General features: G+C 43.0%; 1 protein-coding gene across 3 annotated transcripts in view; it reads right to left on the reverse strand.

The window, feature by feature from the left end:
• Positions 1-14,174: 14,174 nt before the first annotated feature.
• LOC139754060 (lactadherin-like) overlaps positions 14,175-21,407 on the reverse strand; it is a 247,289-nt gene continuing 240,056 nt past the window's right edge. For all 3 annotated transcript variants that reach the window (XM_071671078.1, XM_071671077.1, XM_071671076.1), the window contains exon 11: positions 14,175-21,256. In XM_071671078.1, the coding sequence (XP_071527179.1) occupies positions 21,130-21,256 (127 nt within the window). In that variant the 3' untranslated portion in view covers positions 14,175-21,129. The remainder of the gene's footprint in view (positions 21,257-21,407) is intronic.

The following is a 21,407-nucleotide window of genomic DNA, read 5'->3' on the forward strand; positions in this document are numbered from 1 at the left end:
TACGGAGACAATGGCCCCCCTCCATTGTTCAGGAGACGAGTGTAAGAGATACAGTCACAGACAATACAGTACCCAACGACCATGATCATTTCTCATCCCTCGTCCGTCACAAAGTATTGACAAATTCTACGACTGATTACGAAGAATCGCTACAACATCAAAGACCAAGACGGACAGATATACGACACCCTTTTTTTTCCTCACGTTTTGTAGAGTACGACTCTGTTTATGTACCTTCTCTCTGTACATTTTGACCTTTGTAGCTACAACCACACACACACACACACACACACACACACACACACACACACGCACTCACACACACACATACACACCTCCCTCCATTCTCAAACAACGCTGCCCTACAATCAGCAGCAGGGGAATGACGGACTTCTGTGGCGAAGTAACCTCATGCCACATCCTGCAACATCTAGCCTCTGGCATCTTGTCACCTACGTCATACGGTGGGCTGAACGTGAGGAATGAAAGGGCAGAGCAACAGAGAGTGAGACACAGAGAAACACACGTACACACACACATATAATACACAAACCAAGTGACGAAGACCGACTGCTTCCCATATCCCGTGTGACGGCCCCAGCAAGATATGATGCCTAGAGTATTCAATTCTTTTGTTCATCTTCCTCACCCAAGGAGAACAGACGTCCTCATCTCTGGGAGAACAGACGAAATGTTCTTGTTCACGTGAACATGATGATGGAACGAGTCAGTTGGTAACCATATCTTCCGTCGCATCTATCTTTTTCTTTTTTTATTTACGAATGAAGAAATCTTGATGTTTTCTCTTAACATTCTTGACTTTATATCCAATTTCCCTCTCAACCACCTCCCTCCCGGCTACCATGCAGAGTTGCATGTTAAAACTAAAAAAAAAAAAAATAACATCCGGTCATCACAGAAAACTGGATCCGCTGAAAAGCAAAACTGGGCAAAGAATAACAAAAGAAAACTGTTCGTAGTGTGCAATACAGATATAGCTATAAACCTTCCTATCATAAGTGCCAGTTAATGTCTCCCCTCGGAAGAAAAAAAAAAAATAAAAAAAAATCCCTCCATCTCAGGCGAGATGTGGCAACGTGGGGCAAGCAAGTAAACCGCTTGCAAATGGTCAAGTATTTCATCACAGTGGCCAACACTGACTCACAGCCTCCCGTGTTGCACAGTGGTCAACACTGACTCACAGGGGAGAAGAGAGCGTTTAATGGGCCCTTTAGCTACCCCGGGGACGTTACTTACGCGAAATCGCAACACGCAAGAGCGCTATCGAAAAAGGGATGTGTGTGCATGTGTGTGTGTGTGTGTGTGCATGTGTGTGTGTGTGTGTGTGTGTGCGCATGTTTTATTTTTGTTTCTATTCCACACGGGGCAGACCTGTGATTTCTCGCACCCTAACAGTACATTTTCTTTGGAATTTTTTTTTCCCAAGGGTTGATTTTAAGGTTAATAAAAAAAAGACTGTGTTCCCGTTTTGTGACACACAAGTCGTAACTTTTAACAGGTAATAAAACAAGTATTCCCCCTCCCATTTTCTTATTTGGATCGTTCACTTCGTCTGCATCTTAGATTTATTCTCACCAATGTTCTCTTGAGTGCTTTTAATTTCCGTCTACAACCTCCTCCTCCTCCTCCTCCCAACCCTTCCTCCCCCCGAAGGTAGGGTACAGTCATTAATTGTGGTCGCCTAACTTCCTTCTTCACCGCGAGTATCCCATCATTAAGGTCCATTCTTCACACACACACACAGACACACACACACACACACATCTACGTTTCACTGAGGGGTCTAACAGCCGTGTGGCTATTTTTCTCTCCTGAATTATCGGTGCTTGAGAGCGAGAGAGAGAGAGAGAGAGAGAGAGAGAGAGAGAGAGAGAGAGAGAGAGAGAGAGACAAAAAAAGTCGTACCTGCACCACATTACGGGGCGCCTCTCTCTCTCTCTCTCTCTCTCTCTCTCTCTCTCTCTCTCTCCCTCCCTCCCTGGAATGCCCCCCACTCCCCCCTCCCCCCCCCCACCACCGCACACCGTGCCATAATTCACGGAATAAAGCATTAAATCCTACGATTCATCACTCGTTTAATGGAGAGAGAGCCTCGGCCTGAAGAAGCCCTCCCTCCCAGTCTGCCTCCCTCCCTCCCTCCGCCACCACCCTGCTGGCGAAGTGTGACGACGCAGGTGGCATCCATAATGCCCCGGCGAGGGAGGGAGAGAACCGTCCACCGCCACACACACACACACACACACACAAGGTATTCAATACCGACTGATTTCTAAAGGCGGATTCTATGGGCCGCCATTCCTGCCACCTGTGCTACGACCCCGCTACGAAGAAAAAAAAAAAACATTCACGTTTTGTGAAGAACTGTGTCCTGAATGCCCACTGCATATCTATATATATACTTATATATAAAAACTACATAACTGTGAGTACAATGCTCAGGAAATCACCAAAACCTGCCCACGGGAACCCCCTACCCTCTCGCCGCGCCTAGTGTGTCGGTGTCAGTATTCGTCACTGAAACTATAAATCGATGGCTTCCGCCCGTCAACCGTAGCACAACAAACGTATTTTCCTCCCTGTCGTTTATTGATCAAAGATGACAGCCCTTCCTCCTTTACTCCCCACCTACCTACCAACACCCCCCACCCCACACCATCTCCTCCTCCCTCTCCTCCCCAAGCGGCTCCAGTTGCGTTGATTGCGCTGACTCTCGGGATTTTGTGGAGGCTTAGCGAGCAGAGCTCCAAGTAATCCCGGATTTTAAAAGTTCACGGAGCGGCTCTGTGTTATGGAGCGCAGAGTTTAACTAGCGCCCGGAAAGTCTCGGGGCAGTTGGGGGAGAAAGCTTTCCCGGGGCCTGCATAGCTACGCCTGATGTAGGAGGAGTCTGAGGACCCGAGTGGGTAGTTAGTATGCCGACACCGCCGACCACGGACTACAGCCGGACGGAGTCGAACTGCACACTTCACTCAAGCCAAGTCTATTATGACCGGCCCAGAGCTGCGGCGGGCGACGCCAGGGGGGTAACGGCTCCCGTAACGCTGCTACCAGACGTTCGACGACTAAGCCTGGGAAAAAGTTTTATTTTTCATCACCCTCTAAATTACTAACATACTCAAAGTATAACACGAAAACACCTCAATGTCCAAAAAAAAAAATAAATGTGATAAAAAGGAAGACCAACGCGTTATTGCTCGTTTAAAAATCATTTATTTTCGTTAATCACGTCACACATTTATCTATATTTACAAATAATTGTTAATTCTTTACCAAAAACTGAATGAAGTATTTGTAAACTGGTTTGCAACGGGGACAAGGAAATAAAATTTGTGCTATGACCTATTCGTTAATAATCCCCTTGGGCAAGACAGTGCGACGCCCTTGAGTACATTGATACGAGCCTAAGGTATGATGGTTTGAACCTTGACCTAACCAGGTCAAAGGGCAGGCCATCATACCTGAAAGACGTGAACCAATGTCTAAGGTCTTATTGACATGCTGAAAGGGTTGAACGATGATTAAATAACTCGAACGCATTGAGAGAACCTTGTGTCAGAAGTGGAGAGGTCAAATTAGAGGTGGAGGGATGGAGTGAAAAAAAATTTTGAGTGTTTGTGTAGTATGTTTGTGTCCTCAGTGTGCGAAAGGGTGAAAGGCGTGCACGGGAAAGAATGAATTCAAACTATGTGGTGTACAGGGGGCGACGGGGTCAATGTACTGAACCAGGGCATATGAAGCAGCCGAGGGAAAAACCACGTAAAGCTTTGTGGGACCTGGTTGTGCATAAGAGTGTGGTTTCGGTGCATTACACATGACGCCTTGATAATTGATATGAGAGAATGAGACCTCTTCTTCGTCTGCTCGCGGCACTAACGAGAAAAACGAATATATATATATATATATATATATATATATATATATATATATATATATATATATATATATATATATATATATATATATATATATGATACATGCACTGTACTCCAAATAAACCCGCAGGAAACAGAAAGACAGAGACGCCAAGCTTTCGTCTATTTCACAAGAAATCTTCGGAGCAACTGGTCGTACATTACCAAGGCTGGGCTCTATAATGAATCAGGAAGGAGCCTTCAGTGTCTGGGGTAAAAGACCTGACCTTAACCCTCGATGGGCGGGAGAGAAGAGACGGTTACACTCGGTCAACGCTTGACGTCGCTACATCTTATTATAATCACTCAAAAGCTTTCTTCATTCGAGGCTGTTTACGTGTGTTTTGTTAACACGTTATCTGTCATCGAATGGCCATTGAAGACGTCTTGAGAAAATAGACGAAGGATGGCTTGCCGTCTGTCTTTCTGTATCTCGCAGGTTTATTTGCAATTAATCTCAAAGAAAATCATTGTGGTTATCTTATTGTACTGTCCTATGACCGATTGTGAGGCTGACAAAACCTTATAGCCGACACCAGATTGCAAGAGAATGTTTATTAAGTTATCAAACTATCAGAACATATTATATATATATATATATATATATATATATATATATATATATATATATATATATATATATATATATATGTATATATATATATATATATATTTTTTTTTTCTTTGTCGCTGTCTCCCGCGTTTGCGAGGTAGCGCAAGGAAACAGACGAAAGAAATGGCCCAACCCACCCCCATACACATGTATATACATACACGTCCACACACGCAAATACACATACCGACACAGCTTTCCATGGTTTACCCCAGACGCTTAACATGCCTTGATTCAATCCACTGACCACGTCAAGCCCGGTATACCACATCGATCCAATTCACTCTATTCCTTGCCCTCCTTTCACCCTCCTGCATGTTCAGGCCCCGATCATATATATATATATATATATATATATATATATATATATATATATATATATATATATATATATATATATAAAAGATTAGGCGATAGAAAATGGCGATTTTCGCGTATTCTCTCTATCAGATTTAAATGTTTACGATGATGCTTATCCACCACATCCTGTTTATGACGGCTAATATTCGTTTTTTTTTTTTTTTTTTTTATCTTGCCACCTTGTCTTAAGTATTCATTTCGGTGACCAGTTAAGAGGCCAGGCCTTTTAGTAATTGCGCTGTAAACAGGTTTATCTACACTTCTTGCGTTAAAAAAAAACAATGTTATCACTTTACGTCGAATGCAGACGGCGAGAGAGGTTAAGAAGCCGTTTTCTAATTGATCTCGTTGCGCGGAGGCATTATTTCCAACTGTTGCTCTCTAATTTGTACTATTTACCAGCGTTAGGGCCCGATATCTCACTCTATTCTCTGACCGCCGATCATAGAATAACTATAATTTCTATTCTGTTCTCCGACCGCTGATCATAACCATAAATTCTAAGTCCCTAAATCTGATAAGGCTTAAGCGTGAGGGATATACAACAGCTTAATGGGACGGCTAACGAGAATAAAGTGATGACATAAAATTGAGAATGAAGGACGAAGAGAAAAACGCGGGGATTGCACCCACTCAGAAAATAGTTATCTTAAGGGGAGTAGAGAACTGGAAAAAGCAAGCTAGGTTTGAAGTGTGGCGGCGGCGGTTACGTCTGGTAGCAGGACGCGAGGGTGAGGAGGAGAGAGAGAGCCCCATTGCGCGCTCAGCACCAGACCTTCTTATTAAACTCACACTCATGAGTTCTATTATAATAACTTCTCCACACAACATTATCGCTGCTGAACTCCACGATGAAGGTTCTTGGGACCACGTAAACACAGGGTAGCGTGAATTATTGCAGAGCCTTATTTAATGTTTAAGACTATAAACGGAAAATCTGTAACTGGAAACATAATCTTCAAAAACCCAAAGCATTAATACCTGAAGCTCTTACTCGGTGGCTGGTGAGTTAACAAGGCGCGCAGAGGTTGCGGGTAAAAAAAAAAAAAATTCAAGGCGAGGTTGTATGCATTATACGAACATTAGAATACATGCAGATGTAAAAAGGCCTACTGGACCGTGCGCTCGTTAGAATTCTTATTCTTTTTTTTTTTTTCATTACTAAACCTGTTTGCAACTTGCCAACATGTTAGGGCTTAAGGTGACGTGTTGTTCCATCCGTTAACATTATTCCAATACAAGTTTCTTAATGAGTTTAAATCACGCTAATTTACATTCATCACTACGCGTTCTCATTTTCTTTTTAACTAAGCTTAAATTACGCTAATTCACACCCATCATTGCATGTTTTCCTTTAATTCGATTTTTTTTCTTCTAATTTCTGTCCCCTTTATAAAGCTAACCCATTTCCCATATGCACTTCTCTGTCACTTCGGCCAACGCTATCCTAAGATGTCAGCGCGTCCTAGCCTATAACTTTAGCCTGGACCCTCGGTAAGCGATTAGCTGTTGCTTCCCACAGTTTGTGTTGAGACGAACCACACCAGGATTGACCGTTATGATACTTCCATTTTTTTTTTTTTTTCCCTCGAACAGCGACTCTATGCATTTCTTTTCTTTCTTCCGTCTTCCTTTCTTCCTATTCTACATCAGAGAATCAAGTCTCCACACACATAAGCTCACAAATCAACCTCGGTTGTATTAGTTTTTTCAACAATTTATCTTACCTATTCAACCGACTTGGCTTCGACTAAGGCATTCCTTTATCCATGCCATGACGGGTAACATTAAAATCTGCACTTCTTCTGAGACTGTAAGTCTAGTTTTCTTAACCTGTCTTCACTCAAGGCATTCCCGCAGGTTGGGGCGTCCGCACACACAAATCTGCCCATTACTTAAAATAATTTTTGGGGTATGGCTACGACATGGTTACCAATGCTATGTTTCTCCACGCTAGTGTGAGATCTTTACTAATTATCATGAACCATTAGATCAACAACGAAGGACTTCAACCAGGCGTCATAAATTAACCAGATAAGTCAACTTCAGAGGAAATGTTAAAACCTCTCCATGTCCACAAAAGAACATAACTGGACGCAATCGCTATAAAAAACAAACCCTCGTCTCATCTTTCAGTTTCAGCTGTTAACTCATCAACTGCGATTCAAAAATAAAAGGAAGATGGAGGTGAACACAAGTCATGGTATGACCTTAATATCCTTATCCTTAACGGAATCTCAAATATACTTTCATATTTCGCTCATAATGAGGCTCTAGGCACTAGACTTCCCTGACACCAGTTTCGCGCGGCTTCATGTACAACAGCCCAAGATGTCTGCCAACTGGCGTTATCAAAGTTCTCTCTCTCTCTCTCTCTCTCTCTCTCTCTCTCTCTCTCTCTCTCTCTCTCTCTCTCTCTCTCTCTCTGCTGGAGCGCCGGTGTGCCTACACTATTCACAGGTGAGTTCTGAAAGGCCGGCGAGATGATCTATCAAGCTGGGTGTCGACGCTGAGCCGGTATTAGCGATACAAGAAGTGGTGAGTGCCGAAGGTAGGTAGGGAGCGAGGTGCTTGGAGTGAGCGGGCGAGGCGTAGAACGTGATTGGTCACGGGGGTGGGGGGGATAGCGCCTGTCTCGCTTGCTATCTGTCCGTCATTACATCAGCCGAGTCTCAAACTGGCGCGGGACCTTATCAGGCATAGAACTGGCGTATCGAAAATCAAAGAAAAAGCAGAAGGCGACTAAAAGGGGAGGGAGCGGGGGGCTGGAAATCCTCCCCTCTCGTTTTTTTTCTTTTCTTTTTGTTTTCCAAAAGAAGGAACAGAGAAGGGGGCCAGGTGAGGATATTCCCTCAAAGGCCTAGTCCTCTGTTCTTAACGCTACCTTGCTAACGCGGGAAATGGCGAACAGTATGAAAAAATATATGTATATCGCCCGTCACGCTAACCATTCAACTGTCCTGTACCGGGCATTGCGAAGCCGCCCACCAGAGCTTGCGCGACCCCCTCCCCCCCAACACACACACACACACACACACACAGCCTACGGTGCTCCTCAGCCACTCATGGGGCAGCAAAACCGACCAAACCAACGCCCAAATAAGAATCTACAACGCGTCCAGGATCCATCAGTAATACCAACGCTGTGAACTAGCAACGGTAGCCAGGTGTAAGATGAGTCTTTCAGTGATACTAACGCTGTGAATTAGCAACGGTAGACAGATCTAAAACGAGCCTAATCAGTAATACCAACAGTGTGAATTATCAACGGTAGTTATATGCAAGCTTAGCCTATCATTACCTAGTGCTGTGGTGAGTGAGGAGTCCTTAGTCTACTCAGCTAATGATTTACTACCTTAATGGGCACACACACACACGCACACACACACACACACACACACAAAACATATCTTACGAAGTTACTGGTTTCTTCCTTTACGGCGGTCAAACTGTTACACTCACAAAACATTAAAGAAAATATATATATGTATACTACAGCAAGGCACAAACCGGTGCTCAAGACATGACTCCTCCTCCTGGTGGTGATGACCCCTCTGACCTGGGCGTTAATGTCCATGTCACAGACCAACGCCGTTAAGACATCAGGGGGAAAAAATATACAAATAAAATCCGAAAGATACACTGGAGGGTTTCAGTTACGCATTTGATATTTTTGTGATGGCCAATTAAGATTCCCCGGTGGGGGACCTTGTAACATGATATAATCCCATGAAAAGGTCAGCGAAATTATGCAAAAGATGCATGGATTTTATTCATTTATTTACTTGTCCTGGGAGACGTTAAGCAAGGGAGATATTTGATTAAACCTTTTATTTATCTTTATTTTTCATTTGAATCTAATTGATCATGTTGACTGATCGGTTCCTAGGAATACGAAGGGGGTAAAAACTATTGTTTTAATACGTCGCTGATTGGCATAACTAATAATCTGCTTTCGCAACTGTGCATGCTGACACAACACCTACGTACTAAGCAGCTGTATGAGAACAGACAAATGACATGAGGCCCCCCCTACGTACTGTAGAACTCCCTCGCTGTAGCACTGTACAAACAGGTATCTCAAAACATTTGGACAAATTTTGGGCAAATGGATAATCACAAAAAATCCTTCCCCCCCCCCAAAAAAAAAGTGTGACGTAATCAAATACAAAAAAAAAAAAAAATAGAAAAATAAAAAACCAGAAACAGAAGGATATAAGCTATTTTAAAACCCTAAGAAATGCGCTTGATGGAGGGAGGCTGTAAACCACATTCTTCAGTTACACACTACTATTCACCTCATTAAGGAGCAGCAACGCTCATAATCTTGGTTCAGAAGCTTCTACGAACTTGGTGCTCATGTTGGTGTTAATTCCAGCTAGGCTCCGCCAGCCACAGCCCGCAATCATCTTCGTCGTGGGTCGGGTGCTGACAGGACTGTGTGTGTGTATATATATACATCATAATCAGGTAGATCCTGGTCTGCAGTTGCGCTACAGAGAGAGACAAGGGATTCGCACAGAACACCTCGGAAATCACATGATCATCGTCTGCAATTGCGGTCTTCTGTCCACGAATCGCTTCCAATGTAGTAATGAAAGTAAACTAACCAATGATGTAATAAGCAAGTTATACGTTACCATTAGGCCATTTAAGAGATGATATCGTTAATAACCCGAAGGAGCTGAAAGTCACAAGAAAATAAAGAGAATCATCTACCATTAAAAAAGCAATTGAGGGTTCATTACCTCGATTGTTACAAACCACCAGCGAATGAAGCCTCGAGACAATTTATTCTAGTTGAACTGAAAAATGGATACTCGAATCTTTACGAGTACCCGACTCGTTCAGTGAAAACATGTTCTGGATTCTTGTTCTGCGGTGCTAAGAATCCACATGATAAACATATGTGCGATAATCCTAAGAAGGAAATCGGTGCAGATCCAAAAAAAAATATTTGAAAGCGATTCGACCTGTCTATTTGATGAACGCTAACCTTTAAACAATAGTTTCGTAAACAATAAAGCGTAGCCAAAAATGTTGACAGAGGAGGAATATGGAGAATATAAAACAGAAAGTCTTTATAATCTTCAAGTTGCTTGCGCTTCTCCTGCTTGCATGTGAGGTGGACACAATTCCTTTATCTTTAAGTGTGATCAACTCCCAGAATACACGAAGGCTCACAAGGTGAGGCTGGTGATTATATTTAATCTTACACTATGTCAGGCGTCAGGCGAAGTATATTCTTCGTTACGTTCAGTACTTGGATTTTTCCACGATAGATGTCAGAGTCTATTTGTCCATGTTTTTATTCTTGTTTACATCTACGTAATGATCCTGATTATATATCGTACTGTATTTGTACACATGTTGATTTACTTTCATTGATCATGGCTGCTTTAATTACGTGCTTATCGAAAACTTTTTCAACCCTTTTTTTTTAATCTAATTATAAACACGCTTGCTCACCAGACCAAACGTCTGCTATACTCTCGCAAATCACCCTAATTACATGACTAATTATTGACGTCAACTACCCTAATTACCGACGTGTCTCATTACCCATTTGTCTCCTGGCCGCGTTATCTAGCGATTCATCTCAACTTATCGCTGGGTCCATCTGTTATCCGCTTGGATACCGAAAACCTTGAACGAACTACTGTCTTCACAGACGAAGCCGCTCTTCGTCTCCCGTTTTGCAGAATGGCTGGGCGACGAGTGTCCTCCGCCCTGCCAACGTGACCCAAGAACATTGAAGATAATCCAGTTATTCGCAACCGGTCCACAGACGCAAGGTTTCTCGTCCGAGACTTCTCTTTTTTTTTTGCGTGTGTGTGTGTGTTACTAATTACTGAACTGCGTCAACCCGATATCGGAATGGAGAGAGAGAGAGAGAGAGAGAGAGAGAGAGAGAGAGAGAGAGAGAGAGAGAGAGAGAGAATATATATCCGTCCGGCTCTCAAAACTTTCAGCGCATTTTTCAGGGTAACAAGTCGATTTCATTTCTTCCTTCTCTCTCTCTCTCTCTCTCTCTCTCTCTCTCTCTCTCTCTCTCTCGCTTTTCATATCCATCCGCTGCTTGATGGATGAAACGACCTCGTTTCTCTTAACGATGCAAGTCCACTAGTAAGGGTGGAGTGAAGAAAGAATGCAATTAATAAGCGATACTGAGCAACCTGATTATCAGACTGCGCGCGAGTTACCTCCAGGATTATAGCACTAACTTAACCCGACCCGTCTCTCCCGATACGCATGGTCAGTGTGGTCGGCCACAGCGTTAACAACGCACCATTATCAAGCAGCGTGATCTTGCAAATATGCAAATCACCTCGGAGGAATGATGGTATTGTTTAATAAGTTCAAGGATGCCCGTTTGCCCGTCGTGTAAACTTGTCTTTAGGTAAACGGTCGTTAGAACCAATTGAGTATATGTCCATAAATTTCCCCCGATTGTTTCTTGCGTGTTGTGTGTGTGTGATTGCTATCTGTGCGCTACGGAGAATTTAGCCCCTCGCGTTGCTCCCCCTCCATCACCTAACCTTGTGCATCTCTATCATGTTTTTACTCCTATGAGTGTAGACGCACACACACACACCAACCAGCCTATGCCAGGTACCTCTTTTATCGACTAGCCAGCTCCTAGAAGGGAGGATGAACACCTACGATTGAGTGTGTACCAACTGCCGCGTCCAGGATCTAAACCCAAGCAGGTTTGATCCCGGAAGGCCTGGTCCACGCAGACTCAATGGTCAGCAATTCTAACCACTACACCACGGCGTGTGTGTGTGTGTGTGTGTGTGTGTGTGATTCATCCTTATTTGCTATCACATCCTTGGGATTAAGCGAAACGCATCTAACCTTCGCTAGGAACTGCTGCACATCCTACGTCAAACACGCACACAAACAAACGTAATAGATTCACCGGTTGCATGGTTGTCCAGGCTGCCGCTCCAGAAGGTTCCAGAATAATGTGTGACGTGACGACGACCGGAGATACAGGCAGTCGCTTAATAATAATAATAATAATAATAATAACAACAATGACATTAACAGAAACTTTGAATTGAGGGGTCTTGCTTCACTGACGCGTATCTGCCTTCACCGAGGACGCCCCTCAGCTCAACTATCACACCCTTGGCATTATTACCGACAGAGAGCGAATAACTAACGGACCCGTCTTCTGACAACCTGGTCTGGTAGTTAGCTGCTCGTTACAGCTACCGCGGTACATAATGCTAGATGGCCGGCCGGTGGACTGTAATAGATCGCAAGGTCCACGGACGTGAGTGTGCATGCGAATTATAAACTAATCCCTTAAAAACCTGAGGGTTTTAAAATGATTTTTCGGTCGGCGGACGTAATTTCTTTAATGGTCTTAAAGCCCAAGCAACCAACTAACTTTACAGAGGGCACCGACCTTCTTGCTTTCGATACGTGTAAACAACACTTGAGAATCTGGCGCGACGCTTCCCAGCAGCCAATCAGGTGTGTGGGGGGCGGGGACTAATGCCAATAACGATCGAGAAACATTTTCTAAAAGTCAGGAGGCGAGTGCTGGGCTGGACTTGGCCAGCCAGAGTGTGGCTACCGTCAAGTGGAAGAAGTGAAGTACAATTTCGTCGAGACCCTTCTCGTTCCAAGGAAACCCATCATTTCTCTGCTCCTGATTGAAGCGCAGCCTTAAACCTGCAGGAACCCCTTGACAAAGCCACGCTGGTGTTATATACCACTAATAATAATAACTAATATTAACGAAAGGGTTGCTGGGGATATACACCACTACTTGCTACAGCTACAACTACTACTACTTAATAATAATAGATGGCGTGTTGCTATGAATTATTGCTTTAAAATATTGCCAGAGTTGAACAATCCCCCACCACCGTCACCATACGCCCGGGTCGTCACTTGGTTACTTGTAATACAGATAACACACAAGGTAACTCGCTACACTCCGTTACTCGACATGCAGACGACACACAGTACCTCCCTGCACACAGTTAAAAGTCGTCCACTTTTCAATCCACCTTCACACAACCATCCATCCACACAGAGTTGGACGTACACACTAAACAGGAAATATCTACAAGTCACGTGATACGGGAAATATGGACGCGTCCAACTGGACACACAAGCGTCGTGAAAAGTCACGTAAAATCAAATGATGCGATCACGCGAGACAGTTTAACAGAAGCGCGTTGCTACGATTCGATTTTTAAAAACGACGAAACGAGTCTTCGAGGTGGCCTCAATTATGTCTGGATTATATCCAATTCCATCGATACCCTCATAACGTGGCTCGTGGCTCCTGCTTGACACGTTGTTCAGTCATTACCAGCGAGCGAGTCGTGATCCTGGGGAAGTGGTAAGGCGACCTCCCCCAGGAAGGTGTCGATAACCCGCTCCTCTTGTGACAGCTCCAGGAGCATGGAACGTGTCTGGACCCTGGGGAGGATGTAGAGGGAGTCTTGCATATATTTGAATTTCAAACGCCATCTCCCACAAAGCAGGACCGATCTATATATATATATATATATATATATATATATATATATATATATATATATATATATATAATCACGACCCCTTAATTCACGACTGACATCTTCCATGGTCCTACGCAATATACCAAAACGAGCCCGAAGCGTTTCCCGAACTGTCAACTGTCGCCAAGTCGTTAACGGAAATCCTGGGAGTGGGCCGCCTACCAGCAAACATTTTAAGAGAAGCAAATTCAGTGGGTTTCTCTCGAGGGGAATTCCTTTGAAGCCAACTGCCTCAACTTTCTTTCCACTTACCTTTACAAGGAAAAGTACCAAGTTAAGAGACTCGCCGAAGCCTGTCGTATCTTATTATCCAGATATACTGCTAGTTCTACCGGCCAAAGTTTTAAAAGCTCTTAAGAACCTGACTTACGAGAGTAATTCAAACTTTTATGCCCTTCCTTCACAGGCTCCACCGAATGACTGATAATAATGTAACAGCGGCAGGACTAACACTTTAATCAATTAATACTGTGTTTTTCCCTCCCACCGCCCGTGGTCACGAATGATTCCAAATCACTAATGCAAAGTCATGACCTTACCTAGTGGGCAAAAGTGTACTCGGCCCGGAACCTAACGCCAAAATCGTTTAAAAACTTTTTATAACACACAAACCTTGTGTCTGTAGGAGATTACACGATGATATATATATTTTTCCTTATACTGTCCGAGTTCCCGTCAAAGACTTTTGTTTCCAGTTGGGATGGATAAGTAAACCATTTAACATCTAAATAAGAACATTTATTAATAAATTGAACATCGACCACAAGGATGAACATGTTATTTCTCACACAATAACATATGAACACTATCTTGAAACATACTTAAAAGACATCAATACACATATCATCATCATCAGGAAGACTGTGGACTCAAAGCTTGCTTTCTTGCTCATGTACAGCTAGTTGTATATGTGAACTTGACTGGTGTGTAAGTGTGGTGGTGTAATACACAGGCACCTGGTTAATTTACGTGTACATTATCACGTGCACACACACTGCTCCTGTGTCCCAGACAGGTAACTTAACTGGTCGAGTGTTGTGCATTGTTCCAGTAGAGCCAGACCATCACACTCACCTGAGCCTCACGAGGACCTAAGGTACAATTTACCGACAGTCTACTCACCAAAGACTAATTCACAAGAGACAGGCACCCTCCTCTCCCGCTCTAGAAACCACTCGCTTCTTAACAAGGAAATTATGTGAACGAATCTCCTGCTCATTATCGGGCCCTAATCAAAGACCATTTCCAGCAGGACTCGCACCCTCATTACGATTCCCTTCACAAGAACCACTTCCCCCACCGCGACCTCTCCGTGGCCTCCTGGCCAAAGACCTTACAACATTCGGCATCCTTCTTTTCCACACCCTCCTCGCCACAAACCATCAGGATCCCTCCCCATCACAGAAACCTCATTCCCCAATGAGCAACCTCTCAAACAGGACCCTCTTTCCAGTATGGTCTCTTCTACAAAGACCACATCAGGAACTCCAGCTCATCTACCCTCTACAGACCTCTTCATTAACCGTGACCATTTAGGTGAACAAACGTGTGGCCAAACCTCACCTACGCTCAGCTTACAACACATCAAAGTTTTTGTTCAACATTTTGTCATTATCGAAAGAATCCTGAAAATCCGAAAATCGGCCCGATCTTCAAGATGTAAATTCGCTCCGGTAACCTAATGTACTCTGGGTATTTATTGAGAATAAATAACTGGGTATATTCCGAGGCCACATCAAGTTCATCACTACACACGAAAGCTGTGGTGCCACGGTGGGTGGGATCTTACCACCATATGTAGCACTTTTGGGGTGACATCATAAGGGACATGGCCCTTGATGTACTACAATCTTAATCCAAATTCATTCTAGATAAAAGAAAAAAAAAAACATTCGATTACATGAATACTTTTTCCTTCCTATCATAGTAGTTGTGACAGTCTTAATACCAAGAGATTAAATATCGTAAATAATAATAATAATAATAATAATAATAATAATAATAATAAAATAATAATAACAATAATAAAGAAATGAGCCATATAAAGTCAAATTTCTCTCTCTAGCTGTACCTTCATCATTCCAAATCACATCCTCACATCACATCATATCTTCACCATAAACACAACAGTATGAACCCAATCATACATAATTCATCTTAACTAAGTACCTATATACCTTCTTTTAAAATTCATCTATTTCCTAATAAATAAATTCAAGTTTTCGTCACATCAACAGTCTATATCTATACTTCAAGCTAAAAAATAAAGTAATTGTCCCTAAATTATCACCAGCACGCACTAGGCACATGCAACCAGAGACCATTCAGACGTACATGTGTGCAAACTGTGCGTAAAAATGCACATAAACTCACACAAACACACGACACACATACAAACAAAGATCACGTACATATGCAAACACACGGATGCACAAAAGCACTAACACACACCTATATATACTCATATTTACACAACTACGGTCTCAGTAAAATATACACATACCAGTACACACACGTAAGACATTCGCACCTGAGACACTTGGCCAACTCACCACACTAACTTGACACAGTCATACACAACAGTATTGATCTCTTAAGTAACCTGATCCCTGAATATATTGCTCCATTAAAAAGTATTAGCTATCATGTTCCCCAAACGGCTCTCATACATTGCTACATAATTCATGGGAATATACACGTATACATAACAATGAAGGATGATAATGTATAAATACATACAGCGTATACATACAGATGTACGAAGCTATGGAAGCAGATTTCTTAACTGTACATCTCCTGTTTTGCATAAATGCATCATGTGGGTAAAGAATTACTTTTACAACTGTAAATATTTCAGCATCTGTTTCAATGCCTCCATCGAGCCAAAGACGGTACAATAGCACTGGAATGGCCACCTCAGAATCTACTAGACTCGGTACTCTATAAAATATGTTAGTGAGCGAGAAAATGGGCCATTTGCACACACGAAGTTAATTAAATCCGGTACGACAGTGCAGTGAAACTGGGAGGAAAGATTACGTGATGGCAATGGTAGTATGTCATGATATATACCCATAGAGACGAACATTAAGTACGATTATGGTGTCTTTCCCTTGAGCAACCGCGTTCAGACGCAAGCACTGACAAGAAGGGTCAAGGAAAGCCTACGGAGCCTGTTAAACCTGCTTAAACTGAATATTAGAAACGCACTGTTGTATTGCACAGCGAGATTTAATAGTATATGAAATAACATTTACTGTCAAGATGTTAAGGTAACACTGGAGCTATTGGTCGTAGCAAGCAAGCGCCATCTATTGCGGTAAAGTGCAGCAAGACTGCGGTAAGTGTACATACGTAATGCGCATGCGATTCAGAGTGGACCATTAGTGACACCGGCAACCAGACTTAACTGTTAACTTCCCAACAACTACAGTCGTATGCCAGCCACTGCATGGTACTTACCGCGTCAGAAGGATATCATAACGCTCTGGGTAGCTGAGGTTACTATAAGCAGTCGCATCCTGGCCGTGAAACACTGGGGAAAAAATTGACTACGGACAACACAACATTCGTACACAAGACGCCTCTCCCTCGAGTTCCATGGACTAACACCGGCTTGGGTTTCAGTGACGGCGACGGATTTCTTCGAGTTTTATATCATTGTATTTGAATTTCATGGAATAACTTTATTTAAGATTTTTTTTAAAACACGTATGAACTTAAATGAACCACGTGCAAATTCTATACGTGAATCTGATTTAAAAGTCGATTACATGATCCGGATAATGAATTCTAACGTCACGACGCGTAAATCCGAAGTTTGCACAATTCTAACTTCAGTCCGGGAAAAAAGAAGTCAGTATTACATGTGAATGATAAGAATCTCATTTAAGAGCCGCATAATACACGTGCCAAAATCCTGTGATTATATACCGCGAATTATTTTTGGAATGCTGTATTATTTGCCCGTCGGAGCCGAATCGCTAGCTACATAACGATAAGAATCTTTATTGTCATTCTCACATAATAGGGGGAAAAAAAAAAGAAGAGGATTAAAGTAACAATACATGAATCTATTCATAAATCCTACTTATATACAAATCGTCGATGTTGATATGTACATTTATGGCATCAGAACCGTGAACATTCAGCGGTAAAGTTAGAGTCGCTATTTACCGCCCACCTCTCGCTTCATCTAGCTCATATGACCTACACTGATACGTGTTTCATTGCCTAATTTAACGGCATTGCTAGCCATATTCACAAACATTATACTCCAGGACATTTTTAGCACGTTGTACGTCTACTATCAGTATATCTATTCCGTACTTAATGCACAGCATTTTGTATCAGCTTGGGGATACATCTACCAACTCATCCCGCACACGAACGCGCATGCAGTTTCACAGGACTTTATACTGTATCAAACGAAACAAAAAGATACGAAAATACGTAAAAGAATATTATTAATGACAAAACTTTTTTTTTCCATCATTTCTTATTTGTTCTCCGTCTAAACCCAAGATCATTAATTGTCTCCGACTCAATATTCATAACCTGTCGGGCTGTGAAACATTATTACAACGATGTAAGATCCCATCAATTTTTCAGATATGATCGCGGGCTAATGTTTGCCAGAGTATAATGCAAACTATGTTAAGACCAGATATGATTTTTTTTCTTAATACGTAAAACTCCCTTTGTATACTGGACGCATATTAACGCTGCATTTGAGAGTATTTAATTATTAAGCACTCTTCATAATGAAAGTGGAAGATCACCTCCAACCTAAACGTGAAATGCCTTAATTCGACCGTGCGATCGAGACATATCTGTACTGGACTGTACAAGATGGCCGCCATTTTCTTATACTTCTCCGCCCACAAACGTTCATTTTTACCCGGAATGTACACAGTACACAGACTTTTAACATTGTATCTATATACTACATACAAATATCTTTCTCGCTCTATCTAAATAATATCAGGAACGGGCGAATGAGCTTATCAATCATCTTCAAGATAATAAATGCGCAAAAACTTTCCTGACTTTTTATTTTCTCTTAATAATCAACTTTGCTCGGGCGCGCTCGGGAACTGGTCTAATTCTAAACCCACGAATCATCCTAATAGTTGTAAGCGTAATCAAATACATCTATCTGTGTAGCAGAGCGCTTGCAGATATCTAAAACCTTGGACTCTATCTATTCAGGATATTCTTCATGACTTGACCCATGGACACGAGAGGGGTATACGACCCATAGATGTTATCATCAATGGCCTGGCTCTTAACCTGATCCTTAATGGTCAGGTCAAAGGTCACGCCATCAAACGCAAGGTCTCGTCCCGTCGTGCTTGAGAGGGGGGCTACACTACTTACTGCCAGTCATGATGTCACGTCTTCAACCAATAATCTTAATACTAAAAACTTTTACATACAAACTATGAAATGAAATCGTGAACTATTCCAGAAAAAAAAGTGACTTTAATATACATATAATACAAAACTTGAGCGAAAATAACCAGTACCATCAGAGGGTAATGTTATACACACACACACACACACACATTATACACGGAAAAAAATCAATAATGAAGGTTTCGAAGTTGAAATGCATAATCACTGAAGTTTGGCTGAAGAACTGCTGCTGAAGTTTATTTACATCAGAGTTTTTGGGATGAAGTATAAACACTTTGTCAGTACTGTTGTCCTCTTGGTTCTTCAGGGGCATCCTTGCGTCCTTTGATAACCCAAATATCCGCATTGCTATCAATGATGCGGGTATTATTGACTTCCTTCAACACACAGGACACAGTTCTTTGTCATAAGTATTTGGAGACCCAACACAGGCGGGTGAACGTTCCCAAGTGGCATGTGACCGCATCAATTATGGCAACTTATGAAACCTCGAACAAGATGTCACTAAAATGTTTTCCCTGGTGGGATTTTACACACACACACCACCACCACCACCACCAATTGTGGATATGTGTTCCACCAGTCTTGGTGGCGGCGTAGCGGTAGTAATAACAAGAGTACATGAGAACACATCTACCCACTGGGGTACCACACACTGTCACACAGCAACAGGAGAAACCACTCCGTTTTCAAGGGAGGAGGAGGGGAAAGTACCGCAATACTACATTTTCTTTTTTCTTCCACATTCAACACGTTCCTCACCTTCAGGAAGGTCGCCACGTGACACTGGTCGAGAGCCAGACTTGACACCAGCGGTGCTCATGTTACAGCTTGACCTTTGGACACTAGATGTGCCACGTCTCTCTACCTTTATGTGACCCGTCTACGAACCTCCAGTCTCCCGCACGCCGATATCTTGTACACTGTGACGTGCACATCGTTGTGGCGTTACCACGGTAGCGGAGGAGGTGTGAGCACGATGGTCCAAGAGGCGCGGCTCGAGCGTCAGGTAAGGACGAGAGTTGTGCCCTGCTTGGTACGTGGCCGAGGGTCAAGTGCACGTGTGTCACAAGGTTAGAGGGAGAGGGAGGGAGTCAGGGTCGTCCAGAGCACAAGTGATGGATCGTGTCTGCGTGTGGCTCAAAACCTGAAGTGTGACCACCGCAGGAACGTGTGAGAACGTCTATATTTCTCCCACTATAAGCTTTTGACGGGTATCTGGACGTGACTATCATTCGTAACATTCCCCTTGACGGTTTCAAGTATACGTTTTCTCCTCAACATCTTACTGACGATAAATATCAGTACAAAAAAAAAAAAATAAACACTTCTTTTCTGAAACATATATATTTGATACCTTATCTTTTTTCCATCACATATCAGGGAATTAAGTAATCATCCGTCTGAACAAGAGCTCCAAGAAAAAGCTTATAACAACATTCAGAAATGGACTCGAAGGGTCTGTCATATCACAGGTTACAAGTCTGGCCTCACAGTCAGTACAGAGCACATAGTTACCCATTCCAGAGTTTAATCGCATGATCTTGACACTGATGAATGACGGTTACAGACATGTACTCAAGGTGAACGCGCTCGTATACCATTGTCTGAGGGCACCACACGTCACTGCCAACATATCCGGAGGTTGAGTTTGCTCTTGCGGGTGGTGAGCAACATCAACCAGCGGTTACCACCCGAGAGTGTACCTCCGCCCCCAGGCCTTGCGAGTCAAATCTCTTGGGTACTTCACTGTTGCTTTACGTCAGCCTTTGACCTTCGCTCTCATGAGGAAGAGCTGTTGCCATGAAAGAGACTCGGAACTGCACGTGTGAGAGACGGACCTTCGAAGTGCCAGGTACTGCCGAAGTACGTTGGATGCTGGATTATTTCTTCTGTCCAGGTTTATGAACCTGGTGCTGCCGGAGTCTCATACACTGAACTCCCTCTACCACAAAGTAGGTCTCGTCCACACCGCTGACTCCTTCGGGCCCGAAGATCTCCTCAGGTTCAAAGTGTCTTCATCCACGCCGGAAAAAGACATCTGGCTAAAGTCTTTTTTTTTTTTCTATCAATCAGTTTCTACTTTAGAGGTTTCGGGTTACGTCTTCCCTGAAGCATTGGGAAACCTCCTCAGCTCTTGTGCTGCCGAGGTAAGGTCGTAAAAGGCTGGCAGTCTGCGTGGTTAGGTGGGTGAGGTGGGTGGTGTGCGTTAATACCTCCAGTGGGTGTAGGTTACCATGGGGCGTGGCGGCTCAGGAACTTAGTATATCATGACCTCACAGAGCACCAACGAGAACACTCTGTGCCAGCGATTGGCCACACCGCCAGCCTTGACGTACACGTAGCGACCTCTGATTGGCTGTGGGCACTCCACGTGTACACGTTGCCTGTTAGGAAGCAAAACACGGCAAGCATTAACTACCGCAGTAAAACACGGGACGTGGAAAATGACAAAATAGTGAAAATGCGAAAAAAAAAAAAATATAGTTAAGCTTCATAGTAAAACGAAAGGTAAATGGGGAATAATTCGATAATAAA

This window comes from Panulirus ornatus, chromosome 16 (genome assembly GCF_036320965.1).
Source record: "Panulirus ornatus isolate Po-2019 chromosome 16, ASM3632096v1, whole genome shotgun sequence".
Taxonomy (NCBI): Eukaryota; Metazoa; Arthropoda; class Malacostraca; order Decapoda; family Palinuridae; genus Panulirus; species Panulirus ornatus.